Raw genomic sequence first — 21,498 nt, 5'->3', positions numbered from 1 at the left:
TGCATTCTAGTGTAACAAGTGTTAAAGCTTCCACTCAAATGCTAGGGTGGAGTAGCATGTTTGTTCTGCAAACAACATTAGTCCTCTGGTAATTAGGTTAAAAAGGGGGGATGTGGGAGATTAATGACGCTATTTTGTTCTGTTAACTCTGCTTCTGTAAGCTACCAAACTATGAAGAACATGTTTTATTTAAGGCTGAAAGAGAATGTTGATCAAAATGTTGCCTGCATTTTATACACTCCTGTCTTTCATGGAGGTGCTTAATTTGCTAGTGCAATCGAAGGACAGATTACAAGACGATGTTACTTCCCATGCACTCACCTAAGTAACCAGCAGAGATCTGAAACTACACAGAGGAAAAATGAAAACCTTTAGAAGCTTTGAAGCATTTCTTTGACACCTGCAATGTGACTAGTTTGCAATGCAAAGACTGAACTCCAGAAGGGAAGGAGGTGGAGAAAATTGATACAACTGAACTTCAAAAGCACCTTCATTTTTTCCTGTTCCTTAAAATGGAAGAAAATTCAATTTCTACTCCACATATATTGCCAGGGATGGTTATGGTATTCTTCAGAACTGAAATATTAGAAAGCAGGAAAGTTAAGACAGAAGCTAGGGATTCTTGTCAGTGGTTTGCTGTCGTGTGTCCCCCCCCCCCCCGAGGCTTGGGATAAATATGCTTTAACAGAGCAGTCAAAACAGCCATCATACTACCAGATAAAGGCTCCCATAGGAAGGCAGGTCTAAAGAGTTTTTTTTAGCTTAACCAGTTCTCATTTCAGATGTTTGAGTTTGTTCTTATTTTACTTTCAGAGTTCAAGATTTTCCTTTCAGTAGACTAGTGTCTTTTTATGAGATAACCCACATTTTAAGTGTATTTATGTGTGTCAGCTGCATATTTCAGAGACGGCTTGCTACTTGTGGTTCTTGGGAGGGAGTAGTAACAAATCTGCCTCTTGTTGAAAAACAGTGTAACTTATTGCTGTTTTCAAGCAATTTTATTTGTTTACAGGTGTCAGCTGCGATGCATGTTTAAAAGGAAATTTTCGAGGTCGCAGATACAAGTGTTTAATTTGCTACGATTACGATCTGTGTGCAACTTGTTATGAAAGTGGTGCAACAACAACAAGGCATACAACGGACCATCCCATGCAGTGCATACTAACGAGAGTAGATTTTGGTAAGTGATAATCTAATTGTGATCATAGCCATTTGCTGCAGTTACAGACATTATGTGTATTTTCATATTTTTAATTATTAACCACACTGAAAATTACAGCAAGTTCCCATCTTCTAAAAGCGGGCATATTCTCTTTGATTCTAATTCTAGCATACAAATACTGTTTTACATGCTTCTTTTTATTTTAATGTGGTGCACAGAGATTATTAGATTATTTCATGTCTTTGATAACAATGACTATTCCTAATTAACTTCCAGTTCAAAAGGTATAGGCAAATCTAGGCAGCCCTGCTGCCACCACCTCCTTCAGTATGCTTTTCTAGGATGTGCCACAGTGTAAAAGAAGAAAAATGGTGATGAGAGTTTGGAGGAATGTTATTTTATGGTGGCTTCTGTGGAAATGTTATTGCAGTAGGGGTAATGATAGGCTGTATTTTGAATATAAAAGACTAGTGAGGAGAACTAGCAAGTAGTCCTTTTGGGGCATGTTGAAGTCCTACTAATTAAAAACTGTTTCTGACTGCAAAACAGTTTCAATATTAAAAAAAAAAAAGTTGCTCATGTCCTTTCTATCCCACTAGTTATTTCTGTTGTACCACATCATCTTTATAGAAGTGGAGTTGTAACTCAGGAGATACTTCTATGACAAATCTTTTCTCGGAGACATTGATGACATTGGACATGTCTGTCTTTGTTCTTTAAGTTTGTTCTAAACCCATTGGACTATTTTAATAAACAGCTTTTAGTGATTCCAGCTATATTGTTCTTGAAATGTTGAGTTCTTAAATACAATAACTTCTTAAAAGCTGAAGTTCTATTAATTGTAGATGATTTCTTTACCTTATTGGTTAAAACAAGAGTAAAATAATAGTAACGTCTGTTTCCTTGTGGGTTGAACAATCAGAGAACAGTTGAATGCACAAACATATAGTCGCTTTCTCAAGACCGCCTTTCAGTGGAGAAGTCTTTTATTTTCTTGTAATTCTCAGGTCTCTGTTTGCCCTAGGACTGCCTAATACTGACTTGAAAAATTGAGGCCCTGGGTGTCCAGCGTTTGGAATGGAAGTTTTTAGTGCTTTACCAAAAATGCCAGTGTGGGTGTTCATTTGCATATGTTTTTTCTCAGGCTTCTTTTTTTTTTATTCTCATTTACTAATGAGGTAAAATCATTTGTGCAACAGTGTATTAATTCAGAGTACTGGTCACAGTTGGAGATGCACAGTTCAAAGTTATTTGGCCTCCAGTAACATTCATGAATGTTGCACATGGGGTAAAATGACAGCATTGCCATAAACGTTAAGTGCTTCTCATGCATAGGAAAAAGAGGACAGACATATATTTGCTGTGGAGCCTTAAGCTAACAGTAAATGCTAAAACTTAGAATAAATTTCTTTATAACAGTACATTCAAAGTCTTTAGCTCTAAAAACTCCTTCCATTTCATACCACTTCTACCACTGAAGCCTGAGAATGTCTAGAAAACATATTTTGCTTCTTAAAACTTGGATAGTTCTCTTTTGGAAGTCTCTGCTAAATAAACACATCTTTGGGCTAATGTGTTTTATTTGTGCAGGTTGAAGGGGGAATTTTTTAATACTTAAGTCTGCATAAAGAATCCAAATAAGTAGAAGATGATTTACACTGAAGTACTGGCATAGGCTCGTCACAGAACTCTGAGGTCTACTTCTTCATTATTTGAGTTTTTGGAATGCAAGAAGTGTTTGTGCTACTGTAGCTTCTTTAAGTAAGAATAATAAGAAAGCAAGTTCTTCTGGTGTTTTCATATGGCTTTATATCTGAGCATTGTTCCCTTAGAAGCAGTGGGGGGGGGGGGGGAATATTGCAGCTCAGCTCTCAACCTTCTTGCTTGATTAGAACCCTCGCTCAAGAAAGAATACATGAGGCTACAAAGAATACAGCGGAAAGGAATATATCACCAGATTATGGACCACAGCAAAGGCTGATGCCAGAGAGCACCAAAGTACAAGGGATCTTGTGCTTTAGGATGAAGAGGATGAACTAGGAAATATTTATAAATATGCTATTTCTTAGACGTCAAGGAGGGCTGTGACCTCATTTTTAAAATGTTTTTATTTTATGGTTCTTTATGGAATGCAAGATGTGGTAGAGTACGGTTTTTTACCATATTGTGCAGATGCTTAGAGAAACTTTAGTAACTCTTCAAAGGGCCCTTGATAAACGAGAAGATTATGTGATTCTGAGAACGATCCAAAAATTTAAGAGCTAAGGAACTTCAAACTAATTAGAACTAGTATATAACAACCTGTTTAGAGTTTTTAGGCTAGCTGTACTAGTGAATTTATAAATCACCAAGGAAAGAGATGTAAATGGATTAAAAGAAAATATTCTAAAGAAAAAGATTGGCGATACAAAACTAAATGGCTTAAAGGTGGTGAATTCTTCCAGTTTCTGCTTAGTGACATGGGAAGCTGTAACTTGAGAAATTGTTTTGTAGTGTATGGTAGTATGAGTAGGAAATGTATGAGTAAAGAAAACTGAAGAAAACATCTATGAAAACATCTATAAAAATACAGGTAGATGTATGAAATCTAGAACATCTGTCCATTGACAAATCTTAATAGCATTGTCTGTAGTCAGGTTTGATTCAAAAGTATGAAAATTGTTTTTAATAGAAATAAACTTACAGTTGTTACTAATGCTGGGGTGGGGTGGAGAGTAGACATCTGGTAAAAGATGAACATTGTTTTTGTACTGGAAAGAAGAAAGGGGAGTAGAGTATCCTTCCATTGCAAAATTATTGATACACACACTTCAGAGGAAGTCAGTGATGATTTTCTGAATTTAAAAGTGAGCATGAGGATTAGTTAGTCATAGAAATGTTTTGCCCAAGGTGCATCTGCAACTGATGACAAAGAACTTAATACCCTTCAACATTCTGGCCAGCATTGTCTCCATGCAGGGGACTGGAGTTAACCTAAGTACTCTGTGCTTAAGGCCATGACCAAGTTCTGGTTTGCAGTGAACAACTAATCACATAGATGTGATTGTCAGGGATTGTTTGGACTTGGAACAAAGCATGTAATCGTTTACCTCTTTGAGAATCCTGGTCAGTTTTTTAGGGTTCCTAGGCACTATAATAATGTCACAGAATATGTAATAGGTGCTCTGAAGGAGCTTTTGTCATCACCTTGATTTTTCTGAAGACTTGAACTCATGTAGGAACCCATATGAGATTATTAAAAAATGAATAAAAAGCCCTAGTGATTTCTAGCTATGCCAGTGTTCACACTCTTACTGTCTCGTTGCCCTACTTTTTTTTTATTATTAGAAATCGGTGTATGACCTACCATTGTTGTTGAAGGAAGATGGGATCCAAAACGATGACAGATGTATTATTCTCCAGTTCCCACTGAGACACTGAAAAAGATGCTTATTGGATGCTTTAAAATCCTGAGAGTGATATGCTGCTATACTAGGGGCAGAGCTTTTAAAATAATAAGTGAAGTTTCACATATAATGACAAATAGCCTTAAAGCACAATTCCAACTAGCTTCTTTCTGAAGGGCTAAAGAACAGAATAGCAATAGCTCTGCTGAAGAACAAGGACATGTTTACTGCACAGTCACTGTAGAAGTGTGCTTTTTGTAGAACAACTGGTCAGGATGATGTAGAAGTTGAGAGCACACTTCCCAGTTCTGGTTCTCTTGAAGAATAATTTATCAGCAGTGAGCCACTGACTCTGAATTCTAAGCTGCTAAGATGCTTTATTATTCTAAGCACGTGGCCTCCACATTACTCTTACGATTTTAGAGGTTGGACTGGCAAAGAAAATAGTGCAACTTAGCAGAATTCTCCAGCAAGGTCCTATTGTGTTACTTCTACTAAAGTACAAATAAACATACCTTCAGTTATCTTCTTTGGTGCTAATGAGGCAGAAGATCCTACCACTTTTTGTGGCTACCATCATTTAGGCAGCTTGCTGTCTGAGTACTAACCTTAATATAAACTGTGAGGTCTGGCTGAACTTATTGGAATTCAGCTCAAGGCTATTTCTCCATCTTCAACACTCAAATAAGATCTGTCCATTAAGTGCGTATCTTGCTAAGCCGTAGAATCACTGAAGAATCTGCTTAAGTTTGGAAGGGGACTGTGGGGATCATGTGATCCAGTCTTGTGTAGGAAGCAGAGCCTTAAACTGGCTACCCTGTTGGGCCAAGTCTCGAGTAAGAAAGGTTCTACCTCTTCTGGGCCTATTCCAGTGTTTAACAGTTCTCGTGGCAAGGAACTTTCCTTATATCCATGTGGAATTTTCCCTGAAGCAACTCGTGCCTGCTGTCTCTTACCCTGTCCCAATGCCTCCTCATGAAGACAGTACCTCCACCGCCTGTATTAACTGGCTTTCAGTACCAGAAAATTGGGTTTAGATCCCTCCCCCCACCTGTCCAGAGCCTTCTCTTCTCCAAGCTGGATAAACCTAGTTTCTTCAAACTTTCTTCACATGTCAGATCCTCCAGCCATCTTGCGTGCCCCCCACTGGACCCTTCTGAAAGTCTCTCTTGAACTGGGGAGATCAAAACTGGACCCAGTACCCTGATGTGGCTTAATAAGTGTGGACTAGAGCAGGATGATTGCAGCCCTTGACCTGCTGGCTGTTCTCTTGCTGATTCAGCTGAGGGCACAGTTTGCTTTCGCTGATGCAAGGGCACACTGCTGGTTCATGTGGAGCTTGCTGTCCACCAGGACATCCAGGTCCTTTTCATCAAAGCTGCTCCCCAGCCAGTTGGCCCCTGCCATCAAGCAGCATCTACTGTATTGGCAATGCTCAATATTGGCAGATGGACATCAAATTCATTGTCATCTTCATCAGCATCTGTTTGTTCGTGGTACCTGGAGTTGAGGGTGACACAGAACAGAGAGGGGCTGTGTCCTCACTAACAGCGTGCAGTCCCGCAGCACCAAGACAGGGTGTGCAAGGCAGAGCTGGTGACAGGAACGGATCCCATTACACAGCAAGGCAAGAGTAACAGGTCAGGTCCTGGGTCAATGCAGGAAAACCAATTAAAACAGCCGGAGGCAGGGCTAGGTGCAGGTACAACACAGTCGAGGGCCAGGAGCACTGCGCTTGAATCTGGCTTGTGGGTAGCAAGTTTGTGCATGGAGGGCTCTGCTGAGGCTGACTGGGGCAATTAAGGCCAGTTTGTGCACTCAGGACCCTGATAACTGCCAGGGAAACAAAACATCCAGCTAGTCAAATAAACTGAATACCTGCCATAGCCTTTGTCAGCCCCAAAAGTGTGTTTCTGATTCTGCTGCAATTAGCCCTGCACTGTTTAGCTCTGTGGTTGAATACTGAGATTGAGAACTGATGACATTGTGTGAATAAAAATAGAAGATATACTGTTTCCTTCTACTAGACATAGTTGTACTTGGATCTTGCTAAAAGATTGAAATACTGATGCTCTGGCTGGAAGGAATCAGCAGCTGTTCTCACATTCGACTGAGTTGGTATTTTACTCTAGCAAAAGTGGCTCTTGAACTGCCTTTTTGGTGAAAGAGGAAAGTTCTGAATAAGGGGAGTGCAGATTTTCCATGCTGGAAGTAGATCACTCCAGTCAGTAATGCAGGACACAATATGTGATTGACAGTATACTGGAGTCTAGAGGAATGGTACTGTGTGTCTTGTTAGTTTCATAGGATGAACCATTAGCATAATTCAGATTGGAAGGGATCTTGGGTGGTCTCTAGTCCAGCCCGCTGTTCAAAGTGGGGTCAGCTGTGGGGTCAGACCAGCTTATTTAAGGCTTTATCCAGTTGGGTCTGGAAAACCTCCAAGGATGGAGATGGCACAATCTCTCTGGACAGCCTGCTCCACTGCTCAGCTGTCTGCATGGGGGAAAATGTCTTCCTTATATGCAGTCTGAACCTTTCTTGTTGCGAAGAGCCCGACTCCTCTCCTTCATACCAGGAGCTGCCGTGAGGTGCCCCTGAAGCCATTTTTTTTACAGGCTTAACAAGACCCCGTCCTGCAGCCTCCCCTTGCAGGGCAGGGGCTCCAGCCCCCACAGCTCAGTGGCATCCCCAGACCCGCTCCAGTTTGTGGATGTCTCTCCTGCACTGGGTCCCACACTGGAGGCTGTGTCCAGCCAGGGTGTGATGAGGCCGAGCAGAGGGACCACCCCTGCCCTGCCCTCGCCCTGGGCTCTGCCCCTGCTCGCACCACCCAGGAGGCTGCTGCCCTGGGGGCTGCCCCGTGCACGCTGCCCCTGCTCTGCTCGCTGCCACCGGGGCTTCTCCACAGAGCTGCTCCCAGCCCCGGCCAGTGTCACTACTAGGGCTCTGCCGTCCCAGGGCACGGTGATCACTTGTCCATGGTGGATTTCACAGGGTCCCTGTGGGCCTATTTCTTTGTGTGAATTTTTATAAATGGAGGGTGAGTAAGCATTGTTTCTTTAAACTTGTAGCAGAGTAGCTAGCAAGGTTTAGAAAGGTTTTTAGTCAGAAAATACGCAGCAAAACAGAAGAAACAGTAGTTTTCAGGATAGTATCGTTTTGAATAATAATGCTCTTTGATCAGTGGTAGAGGAATGTATTTTTTAGAAGGTGGTGTTTGTCACTATTTAATTTCCTCTACCTTTCAGTTCAAATGTTGATGTGTGAAATATTTTTTGTCAATATACAACAATTTGTATGATACCAACATTTTTTATTTTGATAGATATATCTAACTGAAATGAAATTGCATTTCATTTAGTAAATGAAACTAAAATTCCTGACTTCTCTGTACGCTTCTATAGAAATATATCTTAACAGCGTACAAGGACAAGCTGTTATAAAGTGTATGCCTAATTCATCTCCTTCAAAGATTGGTTTTACCTAAAGAATTATACCATACTTTTTCTGTCTCATTACCACCTTCCTACATAGGTAAAGAACGTGTTAGTCAAAAGTTTAGTTGTTACATAAATGCAGTTTGTGGCTACAGATGGATAATAAAGCAAGATTGCCCCCTTTTTTTTGGTTGAGTTTTTGCATTAAATCCATTTTCTTCAAGAAAACTATACTTTCTAAACAACGTTAGGCTTGAAATCTAACTTTATAAGCTATTGTTGACTCTCCTTTACAGAGTATTCTGATCCTTTTACTATCTTCCTTGTGCTTTCCTCTATATGATAAGCAATGTGGGTAAGGAATCTTCTCCTGGAGAGATGTTTAGTCTGGATTTTTTTCCTTTTCTTTCTGAACAAGCCTTTCTTCCTTCCTAGCTCTTCTGAAAAGAAGGCTTTAGCAGTCCAGAGGAGTTTGAGGAGTTACAGACTCAAAATTTTGTGTAGGAAGGTGTTTGGAAAAAAATCAAAATTCATTATCTGAAAGATTTCTTTGTGGCCAGAAGGGATAATTCTCTGGTCATGAGCCAGTCTCATCTGAACAGTGATATGACTGTAAATGGAAACAGTAATATAACTGTAGGATGCCTCGCTTCTGCAGTTTTAGAGGCCTGGCCTGTTCATTTTTCCCATACTTCTAGTCACTAGGGCCTTAGCAAACGAGCCTTTGGGAGTGTTAATAGCATGGCTACATTAATTTCTTGAGAATTCTTGATGACCTTCTAAAAACAACAGGTGGAGAAATAGACATTCAGCAACTTTAAAATTAGACAAAAGATACAATTCACTATATCACTGAATTATTGACATCTTTTTTCATTTAGGTTATATTTTAAAAGAAAACATACCTGGTGTCCTGTATTTCAGATTAGAAACAGTCCATGGGGCAGGAGTTTCATTGTATAGAACGTGGAGAGAGATTAAGATCAAGGAGGAAAAAGGAGGGAGGTATAATCTTTCGAGGGAAACATCTTTGGATTAGCCAGTAAGTGGTTTCATTTCTGATAGGGGTCCCCCTTACCTCCGCAAGGAAGGCATGCTTGCCTGGCATGTGATTGCAAGTTTGCTGTGAGTTGTAAGAAAGATGTGAAAGGAGGCAGGAGTGGGAGGAATATGCAGGAGGGTGGAACCAGGTATAACCTGGAGTATATGTGCCAGTATAACCAGGAGGCCTGAACTTGGACTGATAGATTATTATTTTGATTAATAAGTGGTTTGTTTCAGATTCTTTAAAAGCAAGGGCCAGAAACAGTACCTGTCAAACCCCTCCCCGGTGTGATAGAACACCCCATACCTCTGAAACTCTTGACATCTGGACTGAATTAAGTATATCAAAGGAAGAGAGGTTTTTACCTGCATGCTGATCTCTTTATCGCTGGCTTCAGACTGCTTGCAGCTCTGTGCCATTTGCTCATCTGGGAAGCTGAGTTTGGTCACTTCAGAATGTTTCTGCTCTTGAAATGAGGTGAAGTTTATACGCAGAGGTATTCAGACCATGTGCTAATTTTGAAGGATTTTTTTTCTCTAGGTAGTAGATACAACATTCAAGAACAATACCTACTTTTATATGAAAACCCTTTGAAGGGTAATAAAATAAAGTGATATCCTCCCTTTTTTTCAATTGGCTTGCTGCTTCAAGTCATCATCTTTTTGTTTTATCCAAATCAGTATATAAAGTGCCACATTTCCAGAATGAGATTGCTCAGCTGGCTACAGCCCTCAGAGGGAAATTGAGTTCATGTTGTTGCATGTGTGCGTCCATGTCTGCCAAGATGGAGACTTGGTTTTACAGCCAGTAAATAAGCATTTAATCATCACCATGAGGATCATACCAAAGCTTGAGGGAAATCAGAGGATCAGCTAAATACATTATAATTAACTTTCAGAGTGTGTGTGTGTGAGAGAGAGAGACTGGCATTTTGCTGTTCCCACAGTTACACAGAGTATTTTGCAGAATTTTTTGCTGGATTACTGAGTTTCAGAGAACAGTATAGTATTTGCACGTACTGTTTCAGGTACATTAGAAGTAGTGAAGCTTTGAGTTTTTTCAGCTATTGATTTCAGAAGTTTGGTTATCTCAGTTTGCTTCTGAAGTCTTTATATAGGTTTCAACTTTCTTATAGTTTTAGGACAGTGAAAAAGTGAGAAGGAAAGTTTACTGCATTTCCCCTGTGGAGTGACACTGTAGAAGCAAGAACGTTTTTAGGCTTTTCCTTTTTGGTGCATGCTGTAACAACTAGTGCAGTGAGCTTCTTTAATTAGAATTTATACTCAGATAATGTTAGGGAGGATTCTTTCATTCATCTTCACTGAAGCATTTTGCATTGTGTATTTTAGGTACTTGTTATTTCAAATCTTTATCCTTTCAGTTGTATTTTTCTGAAAGAATGGACGTTCCACTTCATGTACTGCTGATCCCTTCGGACTGTTTCAATGACTTAGAACTTGTCTGTTGTAAGCAATATTCTTGCTTTGCTCATTTGAAGCAATGGCATATTTAAATTATTTCTATTTGAGTATGCCTCAGCATATTGGCGATGTTTTACCCCCACTCAGGTTTTTGGCAGCATGAGAATTGGAAACTGAATATGAATGTTGGGGAAACTTTCAGAAGAGTAGTGCGTGAGGAATGCAGGAAAGTGGTGCTAGTTAGTAACTCACTCAAATATTTTGAAGTCCTCTGAATTATGTCATTCTTCTGTGTGTTTTATATCTGAAACGATCCCCATAGTATTCCTCCTCATTGCTAGGCTCCGCAGATGACACTTCACACTTGAAACAGGTTGATTTTCACATAACTCTTTATTGTACATCAGGTAAAAAGAAGCATGGAAGACTTACAAACAAGAGTGGTCACCACATTGAAAATGCGTATGCTAAAACTTCAGAAAAGCTATTTGAGTTAAAAGGTAGTGAAGCATGTAAATAAATCTGATTCATCACGTAAGCTGCTACTGCTCAGCACCTTGGCTTAGGGACTCTCTGAGTTCTGAATGCTAATGGAGTAATCCTGCCTCAGCCCCGGCTCTTTTCTGGCTGCCTGCCAGAGTAACTGTAGCATTGACTTACCCATACATTTAAAAAAAAAAAAAAAAAAAAAAAAAAAAGCTAATTTTGAATAAGAGGTAAGTAATACAGATAGTTTTAAAAACTTTGATGTTGGAAATTTTATGTTGTTCCCATTACATTTTTGTCTTTTGAGAATGCAGTAAACGCTCTCAGGCTGATTGATACTTAGCTTCTAAACCCAATGAGCAGATTTAAGTTGTGAGATGTTTTATTCCAGCCCGGTAGCTTTGTTTTTTCACCATTGAATATGTTTAAGTGGTGGCCAATGACCTTTCTCACGGATGTGGGAAAGCAGGTCTTCCTTACTAGACTTCCTCTTCTAAGCCTCACTAGTTCTTCCAGTGGGTTTCTAGGGATCAAATAAGGACAGATATTTTGAATTAAGACATATATATTCCCTCTAATCATAGTTCCAGGTTCTGTTTGTGTTAGTACTATGTAAATGACTTTCAGATTTTGGGGCGCATCTCTTCCAATGTATATTAATGCTGACTCTGTCTGCATAGTCCTCTGTTTCACTCATATCTGAATTTGCAATTCTGTTTTCCGTATTGAAAAGTTACTGCTCCACCTCAGAAGAAAATTCAAGGAACCTCAAATGCTTCTTTGGAGAGCTATGATTAATTGGCTGGGAACTTTTTCCACGTAGCTTGGCATATAATCTCTCTCGTGTGTGTGTATGTCTTAGAAATAAGAGTCTAGGTTCAGGATGGAACTTAAGTTTAGTGTGATAGATAATTTGATGGACTGGCTAAAATGCTTAGTTTGTCAGGCAGTTTCTCCTCTTGGCAAGGCTGCCTGTCTACTTGGACATTTTTTGCTGGCTCTGGAAAGGGGATATCTTTCTCTCATCCTTCAGTATGGAAGTTTTCCAAAAGTAGTTTTCTGAATAAGGGAAACAGGGACTTACTGAACACTTATGTTCTGCAATGTATTGCATCTATAGAGCTGTATTCATCTGGTATGTTTAACTGTACTTACAATCATGATACTAGTAAGTTGGGGTTTCTTGCATTGGTGTTGGAGTGTTAACACTCAAAACTTCTAGTTATTAGTAAATATTGTCTACAAACAGTCTTGTTGAATGTGCAGCATCTACAGCAACATTTTGTTGGTGTGTTCATTTGGAGAATTAATTTCTTTAGCTTAAGCAATGTCTTTTGTATGGCTGCAGAAACAAATGCTATTCTGTTCTTCCTAGTCATCTATTGAAGACAGTTCAATAGCAGAAGATGCAATAAACCTGAAGAAGTTGCTGCTTATACCTGCAGAAGGACGTTAGATGGATACACATTAGATGGATATTGCCTTGTGGTGCAGAACATAAGTTCCTATGTTCATTGAATTTTGTCCACTTTTAATTAGAACAGAATACTCAGAATTCTGTGTAAATATCTGTTATTTGTCAGTAAGTTCTAGCAAAAAATGTCAGTGAAAGATTTTAAATTACTTGCTCAAGAAAACCACATTTTTGTCTTGATTTGCAAATTAGAGTAAAGCATATTCATCTTTCCTGAGAATACACAATCCCTGCAGAGAAAGAGAAAGAAAAGCATTATTTTCTTGCATGGTTTGTTAATTTTTCATGATTATTTTGGAGAGCTGCTGAACTAGCAACTTAAAGCTGCCTGCTTCGTCAGTAGTACAAAAGTGCCTAAATTCAACAAGCCTAAATGTTGAAACTGGTGTGTAACAGATCTCTGATTCCTTTTTCTTTATCAGTCTTTCACAATTTATCTTCAAGACTTTTCTAAAACTTCTTATCAATTAACACTTGTTCAGGCATGGCACAAGTATTGTCATGAGTTACTCAGTACTTCTGAGTTACTGTTTTAAATCTAACTTTAGAGTGGAGAGTTGAGTTTTTGAAAACTCTTTCAAGCCAATCTAAATTACTGTAGGTGATCTAGTATTAGGAATAACAAGACCGGCAGAAAAGTGAAGATTTGGCAGCACCACCAACTTTTGCTGCTATTGAATATTAGAAAACCATATTATGTTTGCTAACGAAAACGAAATTTGGTCTGTTTTTTGTCAGTTTGGTAATTGAACACTTTTTGAATATCAGAATATGCCTTTTATACAGAATTAAAATAGCCATTTTAATCAAATACCAGGTTAATTTATCAGTGATTACATTCACATGCATTCATACACACAGGTTTTCATGGACAAAATAATTTGTTTTACGGCTAAAAAATAATCTCTATCAAAACATTTTCTGTTCTAGATTTGTACTATGGTGGAGAAGCTTTCTCTGTAGAGCAACCACAGTCTTTTACTTGTCCTTATTGTGGAAAAATGGGTTATACGGAAACATCTCTTCAAGAACACGTTACTTCTGAACACGCAGAAACATCAACAGAAGTGGTAAGAAGCTTCAGAATTAGTTTTCATTTGTGATGGTAGCATGTGAAAAATAATCTCCCTTCTGGAAAACTAGTATTTTCCTTTGCTTTTCTATTTTTCCTTGAAGCATATGTTCATTTAAAACATGTACCTACATTTGAAAGTGACATCAGAATTTTTCTACGTTTTGAAGATATCTTGATATAATGGAATTGCTTTTTTTTCTGGTATGGTTGCCACTTTGGTTATCCTGATAGTAAGGCTGCCATGTTTAGGAGCTTATTTTCTCTAAGGCAATATTCAGAATCTTCTCATGGTTATTCTGTTGTATTATATGTCTCCAGTTTTCACAGCCAATTGCATAATTGCTAAACTAGTTCACAGTATCATGTAAGCCTATACCTATGACAGTCTTCTGTGATTCTCATAGAGGGGAAGATAAGCAGCCAATATGATGGTCTGTTTTTAAACATCTTTTGTAATGGACTAGGTGCATTTGTGCATCAGAAGTTGTTCTGTTGGTACCTTTGCTGTTAAGCTAGGGGTTTTTTCCACCTCTCCCCATTAGGATAGTTGATAGAATTAAAAACACATTTCCATAAATATTTCTGCTGATACTTGTTTGTCTGAAGTGTTAGTTCCTGTTATCCTGTTTGTCTTTGGGAGCAGGAGAAACTAGGTTAGCAACAAATAACTTCTTTGGATAATCATGTCATGTAAATTCCCAATTCTAAAGCATTATCACAATTTTTTTCTTTTCTGGGAAAGGCCTTTTGATTATTTAAAAAAGAAAAAGCTACTTATGTGGGTGCTCTTGAAATTCTAATTTATGTATAAGAGTTTTAATATAGTTTTTTTTTTTTTTTTTTTTTTTTTTTTTTACAAGATAGGACTAATGTGGGTTCTCCCTCCTCCCCAAGTAAACAAAAATTATTAAATCCTTTTGAAAAAGCTTAGACAATGTTGGTTCATTCCCTTATGCAAAAATAGCACTATAAATTATATTGATCTGTGGAGTGGCATTTGCTGCTTCCTTTCATCTCACCACTTGCTTGATTTTCTGTTGATATCCATTATCAGTTAATGGTTGTCATAGTTTTCATTTGTACACCATAGACCATACTAGAAAAAGTGGTTTGCTTCTGCTTTTCATTAAGTGTCCTGATCATCTAGATGCAATTGCTGCTTGTGCCAAAAGATGTTACAGGTAGGTTATCTTGCACTTAAGAAGAATCTCTTATCTGCTGTGTTGGTGGGGGTTTTTTTAAGTCTGAGTTTGTCCAGGAAGAATTTGCAGTTTGGTTTTGATGCTATTAAAGGCTTGTTCTCAGCCTTTATTGCAACATTAAGAAGCTAAATGCTAGGGGTGCTTGAATGTTTGAGCTGTTGTTGTTTTAGAAGAGTCTGTGGGTCTTGTTTTTGGATTACCTTTATGTTTTATATTTATTTTTAAAGCCTGTTGCATTAATTCAGCGGCAGTCCTAAGCTCAGTTCTCAACCAAGAGGCTTAGGTATCTTTCCAGCAGCAGAGAATGGATCTGTGCTTGTGTATGGATGCTGATAACCCTGGAAGAATGTGTAATTATAGAAGGACCTCAAGGGTGCTGTTGTCCAGTTATAATCATTTTACAATTTTTAGGTTCCTAGAAAAATGTGAATGCTTTAAGCAAATTACTCATTACTAATGCATTGCAAAGAAATGACTCATGACTTCAGAGTTCCCTGTTTTGATCCTCTTCTCGTTCTTCTTAACTTTCAAGGAATTCTGTGGAAGAAAAAGTACCTTTCCTCCTGGAGGCTGGAGGAGTGATAGGGGAGGTAGTTTGTCCACCTTTTTGAGACTCAGATGTATTCTGATCTTACCTAACCATGTAGGGAAGCAAACTGTTTTAGTTCATATCAGCTGCACTGTAGGACCATAACTCATATTAGTGACACGCTGCAAGTTCTGTCTCCTTGGGTTGTTCTCTAACTTTGCAAGTTTTAAATGTAGTGTTAGCCATTGAAAGTTCCACATTTGGATGACTTTCTGTGGTGGCTTGGTACTGTAATTCTGATTTGCACCACTTGATGTCAGTGATATGTTCCAGACACAGAATGTTAAGATTCTAGGTTATTAAATTTGACATATTCTTGTTTGTGCTGTGACTTCCAGAATTCAGTTCATAAAGCCTAGCCTTGTGATTTCAGACATCTAGTACTCCACTGATTTGAGTTTTGCGTGTGTGTGTGTGTGTGTGTGTGTGTGTGTGTGTGTGTGTGAAAACAAGTCTTTACTGTTTAAGTGTGGGTCAGTCTGCAATATTATTATACTACATCTTTGTTCCAAACTCATGGTAAAGGACAATGTTTTAATCCTTGAATGTGATTATATATTTTTGTCCTAAGTGTTAAATCTAGCTTTTGTGATAAGTTTTTAGCATGAATATGCGTACAGCTGGGCAGTGGAATTTTACTGTAGCTAGTAAAAGACCATATAATGTTACTGAAGAATCCATATTTTCCTCTAAACCTTTGTGGCCCTAGGCTTTCGAGCAATTATTCCTGTTTAGATGCTGACATTTAGTCCTTATAGTGGTTATAGATATTTAAAGATGTTTTTATTTGATAGCTTTAAACCTGGCTTGCAGCAATGGAATTATTTTTATTTTGGTCTTGGTCACTTATTTCTTTCTTTTCTTTCTTTTTTTTTTTTTTTTTTTAAACAGTAAATCATTGTTGTTCAACAGAAAAAAAAATGCCCTCTTCAGATACTTTTACTATTAATATTTTTAACAAGCAAGGATTGAATTCTGCCATTTTTGTACTCAGAGTGGCACAGGTTAGAAGGTGAGATCCCTGATTTTCTTGGGTGTTTGGCATTGTTACATATATAGCAATGTTCAGTATTCGTAGGTGGGACAGTTTAATACTACCTTGAAGGTAATTGCCTTAATTGTAGGTACTTTAATCAAAAAGATATGGTGGTATCTATGGAAGCAGTGATAAATATTATGATTATTTGAAGTGTTCAATGTTACCTGCTCTAAAAAAATAAAAAAATCATGTGATTTAGATGAAAACTAAAACCTCAGTAATTACCAGCCTTTCTGCTCCAATAAATGGCCAATGGTAATAGTCAGTCAGTATTACAGGGCAAGTGCAGAAGAGTCTGGATATCATTATAGTTGTTATTTTTGCTGTTGGATTTCAATAAAGTGAACTGATCGGTGAATAAAATGCAGCATTCAAGTACAAGTCTGCTAGCACTGCAAATCCAAAAATACTAGGAAGCTTCCTCAGATGTCCTGTCTGAATCATGCTTCAGAATAAAGACACAGATTTTCTGCTATTACATTGCATTTAGCAGGTTTCTCTCATACTCAGCGAGGCAGTAAGTAGACTCCTCATGCTTGAGCTGTAAGGACCAGGTTGTTATGTTGTGAAAGCTGATGAGGACTTTTCTTGCAGTAACGAAATAGACAACACAAAGTAAATGGTTCCTGTTTCATTCTTGAATGTTATAGCAATCCCTGTTAAGTGCAAGTGACAGGCTTTCTGTAAGCACAGAATAGTTTTATACGTTGTACCCAAATAGGGAGGTGATGGTAATAGGAGAATGCGTCTGGAAACAGGCAGGTATTCTGTCAGAGTTGGAGCCTGATTTCAACCTAGAACTTTGAATGAAATTCACATGAGGGTTGCAAAATAATATGATTTGTTAACATAAAAAGTGGTAACTTCCAGGAGAAACTTCTTGATGCTGTTTTCCTCTGGTCTGTACCACTTACTCAGGCACATTATACTAATGGTGGTTATGTTAGCTGCGTCACACCTATCAGTGATGCTGCAGTCTTTATAATGACTGGTAGGCATTTTGCTAATGCTTAACTAAATTCTTGTTTGCTTATAACAATGCTCTCCTAACCTTTCCTAGAGAAAAAGCTCTTGAATTCTGTACATCCCGGAGAGTAGGGTTAGGACCCTAATTTTCTCCTTACTGTTCCTTTTAATTTTCTCCCAGATGGTACTTTTCTAAGGACTGTCTCTCCTCTTTTCAGGGAAATATGGGCTCTTCATAATTCCATTGTTCTGTTAAATTGGGTAGAACTTTCTTTTGTTTTGTTACTTTCTAAAACATGTTCTTTTCATGATGTGGTTCTGCTTGCTCAGTGAAAAAAGGGGAGGGGGACTTTCTTGCTTGAAAATTAAGCTGCTTGTAAGTAAGATTATGGACTCTATGTTCATCTATCCTGTCTCCCTACTGAGTAGCTGTGTGATATATTGGCATAATTGAATATTTATTACATTCGGTTTGCTGGGGAAGGTGGTTGTTACTGTCTTCTTGGGAAGAAGAGAGAACATTTCTTTTTTCCCCCTGATAATTATGGTGCAGTGGTTTTGAGGTGAGAATTTCTTCTGGAAATAATTTGTTTGATAGGTTGCCCAAAAGCAGCACTTAAAAGTGAAATTTTCATGGCAGAAAAATACATTACAAAATCATGGATTAAAATCCCTGTTCTTCATGTTGCATTTCACCTGTTTTTGTTATTGATTTTGTCCTGAAATTGCATGGTTTTGACAGATAAATGTGCCATAGTATATAAAAGGAAATCTGCAAAGGTAAAATTATTGTCCTTAGTCCCACTTATATATCACAAAGGGTTTTTTAAAGGTTACTTTGGGAGGGAGTTTTTGGTTTTGGAATGGGAGGGAAGGGACATATGGCTTTTTTTGTCTCGTGATATTCTGGTCTACCTTAAACACTCAGGTTCTGTTTATGTGAGGCTTTTCTCTGACGTTTGAAATTGGTAACTGCAATTGACCCACTGCATCACTGATACCTGTGTCCTCCCTCATGCCATAATGAAATGTCTTTGCTCTACAGTGTCTGTTTGTATTGCTTCTGTGGTGATGGGAAGTCTGGGAAGAGTAGTTCAGTGAAGAGAAATACTGAACGTTGAAAATAAAGGTGCAAGGATTGTAGCAAGAAGCTTTTAAAATGCCCTTCTGTTCAGAGCTGATTCCTAAACTTAAACTGGCACTAAAGATATAGCAGCACTCTCAAAGTCCGATGAGGTTTTTTCAATAAATGTATGCAAAGGCATTCTCCTTCTCACCTCCAAAAGAGTAAGACCAATGTGTGTGCTATTACATATATGTTCTTAATACCCAAAGTCATTTCAGGGCTTCTGTGAGCAACTTGAGCATATGCATGAAGAGCACCAGGAGCCTGAGCTTTGCCTTGCAGCCAGGGCTGCTCCACAAAGACAAGACCACTTGAAAATGAGGGGGAAAAAAGAGAAAAATGTATACATGGCAGTTGTATTTAACTGTCCATGTGCTGTTAATATTGAGCACTTAACATTTGCAGGGAAAAAAAGTTTTATGTGAAATGGATTTTTTTCTTCATTTTGATCTGTGATCTCTAAAATGTCAAAATCAGCCTGCAAAACTATTTAAAAAAAAGAAAGAAAGAAAGAAAGAAACTCTTCAAGCAGGTATGCAAAATCCTTCAGAAAAAAATAAGAGATAAATGACAATTGTAATGGTGCTGGTCTGCTTTGCTTAGTTAATGTGTGTTTTGGGTTTAAAAAAAAAAAAGAAAAAGAAAACATATGTGCCTTCTCTCAAAATACTATTGGGTAGCGATAAGGAGATCAGCCCTTCTCTGCCAAGCCTGTAATTAGATGCTACCTGAACAGTCAGTTTAATACTTCAACAAATATTCATGTCTGGTCTCATTCTGCTTCCCACAGTTCCTCTGCTAATATAAATGAGAAATTGTTTATGGATTCAAAGAGCAATGACTAAAGTCAGTAATGTCACAAGAAGGTGCAAGCAGGTATATAGTAATCCTGCATAATCACACTCTACTGTCTGTGCCACAGTTGGCATACAAAGACTAATTTTCAAGACATTGCAGATTGGATTTAGAAATTATACTTCTGGTTTTCATAGTATCACTAAAATCATAAATCATAAAGGAAAAGATGTTGAAGTTAACACCTGCACTTGAGCACATTTACTCTTTTTAATATGGGGCTGCGGGTATATTTGTGGACACCTGTAATGTGATTTTTAAAGCATAAGAATCAGTGTTGAGTGCTTGACTCAGTGATGTGTGTTCTGTTTTGTGTAAAGTAGATAAAGTTGTTTTTTATCTTACTTTATCATTTCAGATTTGTCCAATATGTGCAGCATTACCTGGAGGGGATCCTAATCATGTCACAGATGACTTCGCAGCTCATCTTACACTGGAACACAGAGCTCCTAGAGATTTAATATCCTTTCCTAAGTTGGACAAAAGAGGCTGGACTGATCAATCTAATAACCATAACTGCTTCTTTTGATTTTAAAGTCAAGTGTTCACATATCTGGTTTTCCTGGGACTTAATTGCTGAAGATTTGTATATCAACTAGCAAATTAACCTTTTAATTAAAAAAAAAAAAATACTGTGAATAGGCCACACGTATACTTGACAGTGTATAAAAACATTTAAAGAAGTTTCTGACATCCATCTTTTTGCTACCTGTGCTACAGTTTATCTTTCCTGGTCATTAGTTCTGATGCTGTTTTGTTTATCTGGAAGTAGCAATCCAGATTCAGTAGTATGTTGTAAGTGTTTATGTGACCAGAAGTGGATGATTTGAGGATGATTTGTTTTGAGAAATGATTTTAAATTTTGTGTTTAAAGCCTAATTGTGCTTTATCTAACAAAAATTACATTGCTAACAGCTAGGTAGCCACATACTGAAGGTCAAACTGTGGGTCTCCAGCATTGGCCTAACAACTTGAGTAGTCAGCTCTGTAGGCCAGGACAAGCGCTTAGTTGTCACAAATGGCTTCACATATTTGTTGTTACGAATGCTGTGCAGCCATTGCAAGGTATGTCGTTTTTCCTAGACTGTGGACAGCTCATTAAGGCCCAGTTTCTTTCTTTAATAGGGAAACATTTTAAATTTGTTTAAAGGTGGCTTTTTAGCCTCAGTCATACAAATAGTTCTAGCTTGGCTATACACAGCATATCTTTGCATAACAAGTTATGGCTCTCAAAGACTTTTCTTACTCCAGCATAGCTGGTAAGACTTTAGTGTATTCTTTCTTTTGTGCAGATGGAAATAAAATCCCTTTATCTCAGTAATAAACTTGACTGAACATGCATTGTCAGAGTTTTCTAATTAACTGGTAGAAAACTTCTAGAAAATAAGAAATCCATCTTGATATTTCTTAGACATAGTAAAAAGATGGAGAAGGTTGAGAAGTTTGGTGTACAAAGCACTGGGTGTCAGGAGTTCAGATCTGTAGGTCTGACTGGTAACTGTAGCTGCAGTGCACTTCAGTGTCACTTTAAAAGTTGAATCACTTTAGTGAATGAAAGAACAGCGTGTCACCTAAGTATTTCACATAGCAAGTGCTCTTGCCATTTAATAACCAACACCAAACAATTCTGTTTTCTTAACTTCGTGGTTACGATGAATCCAGTGGCGTTCGGCATGTACGTAGAATGTTTCACCCAGGCCGGGGTTTGGGAGGCCCCCGCGCACGTAGATCAAACATGCACTTTACTAGCAGTTCCACTGGCGGGCTTTCATCTTCTCAGAGTTCATATTCTCCAAGCAATAGAGAAGCCATGGATCCTATAGCTGGTAAGAGCTGTAAACACAGATTTTTACTCCAGTATCCTTCTCGTATGGACTTTTAGATGTAAAATTCAAGATAATGCTTGCTCTGCTTTTCTGTGTTCTGAAACTGCATTTATAAGGTGCTCCACGGCGCATGTGTAATTGATGGGTAGTTACTGATGAACAGTGTGCTTCACTGGATTGTCCACAGGGGTTGTGCCCTGAACTGCTAAGCCTGAAGTCGCTAACCCATTAGCAAATATAAGGCTTATTCCCATGGCTAATCTGTCCACAGATAGTATTTGTTTTTACACATAATTGTTTCTAACTTCCATGACGTACATTGGTACAGCCCTGTGTATGACACACAATAAAAATGTTTTGTAACAACAGCTTTGATGTCAGGCAATACTTGAAAATGTTTTCTTAA

General features: G+C 38.2%; 1 protein-coding gene across 1 annotated transcript in view; it reads left to right on the top strand.

Annotated features, from left to right (window-relative positions):
• The window catches only part of LOC112982266 (E3 ubiquitin-protein ligase KCMF1), a 53,221-nt gene that overhangs the window by 26,640 nt on the left and 5,083 nt on the right, over positions 1-21,498 (top strand). Inside the window, 4 exon segments of the mRNA XM_064501892.1 lie at positions 1,013-1,180; positions 13,345-13,484; positions 19,625-19,726; positions 20,918-21,092. Of these exon segments, the coding sequence (XP_064357962.1) occupies positions 1,013-1,180; positions 13,345-13,484; positions 19,625-19,726; positions 20,918-21,092 (585 nt within the window).

Source organism: Dromaius novaehollandiae, chromosome Z, assembly GCF_036370855.1.
Source record: "Dromaius novaehollandiae isolate bDroNov1 chromosome Z, bDroNov1.hap1, whole genome shotgun sequence".
In the NCBI taxonomy this organism is placed as follows: Eukaryota; Metazoa; Chordata; class Aves; order Casuariiformes; family Dromaiidae; genus Dromaius; species Dromaius novaehollandiae.
The sequence above is the reverse complement of the archived record's forward strand: the minus strand, read 5'-3'. Positions and strand labels throughout refer to the sequence as shown.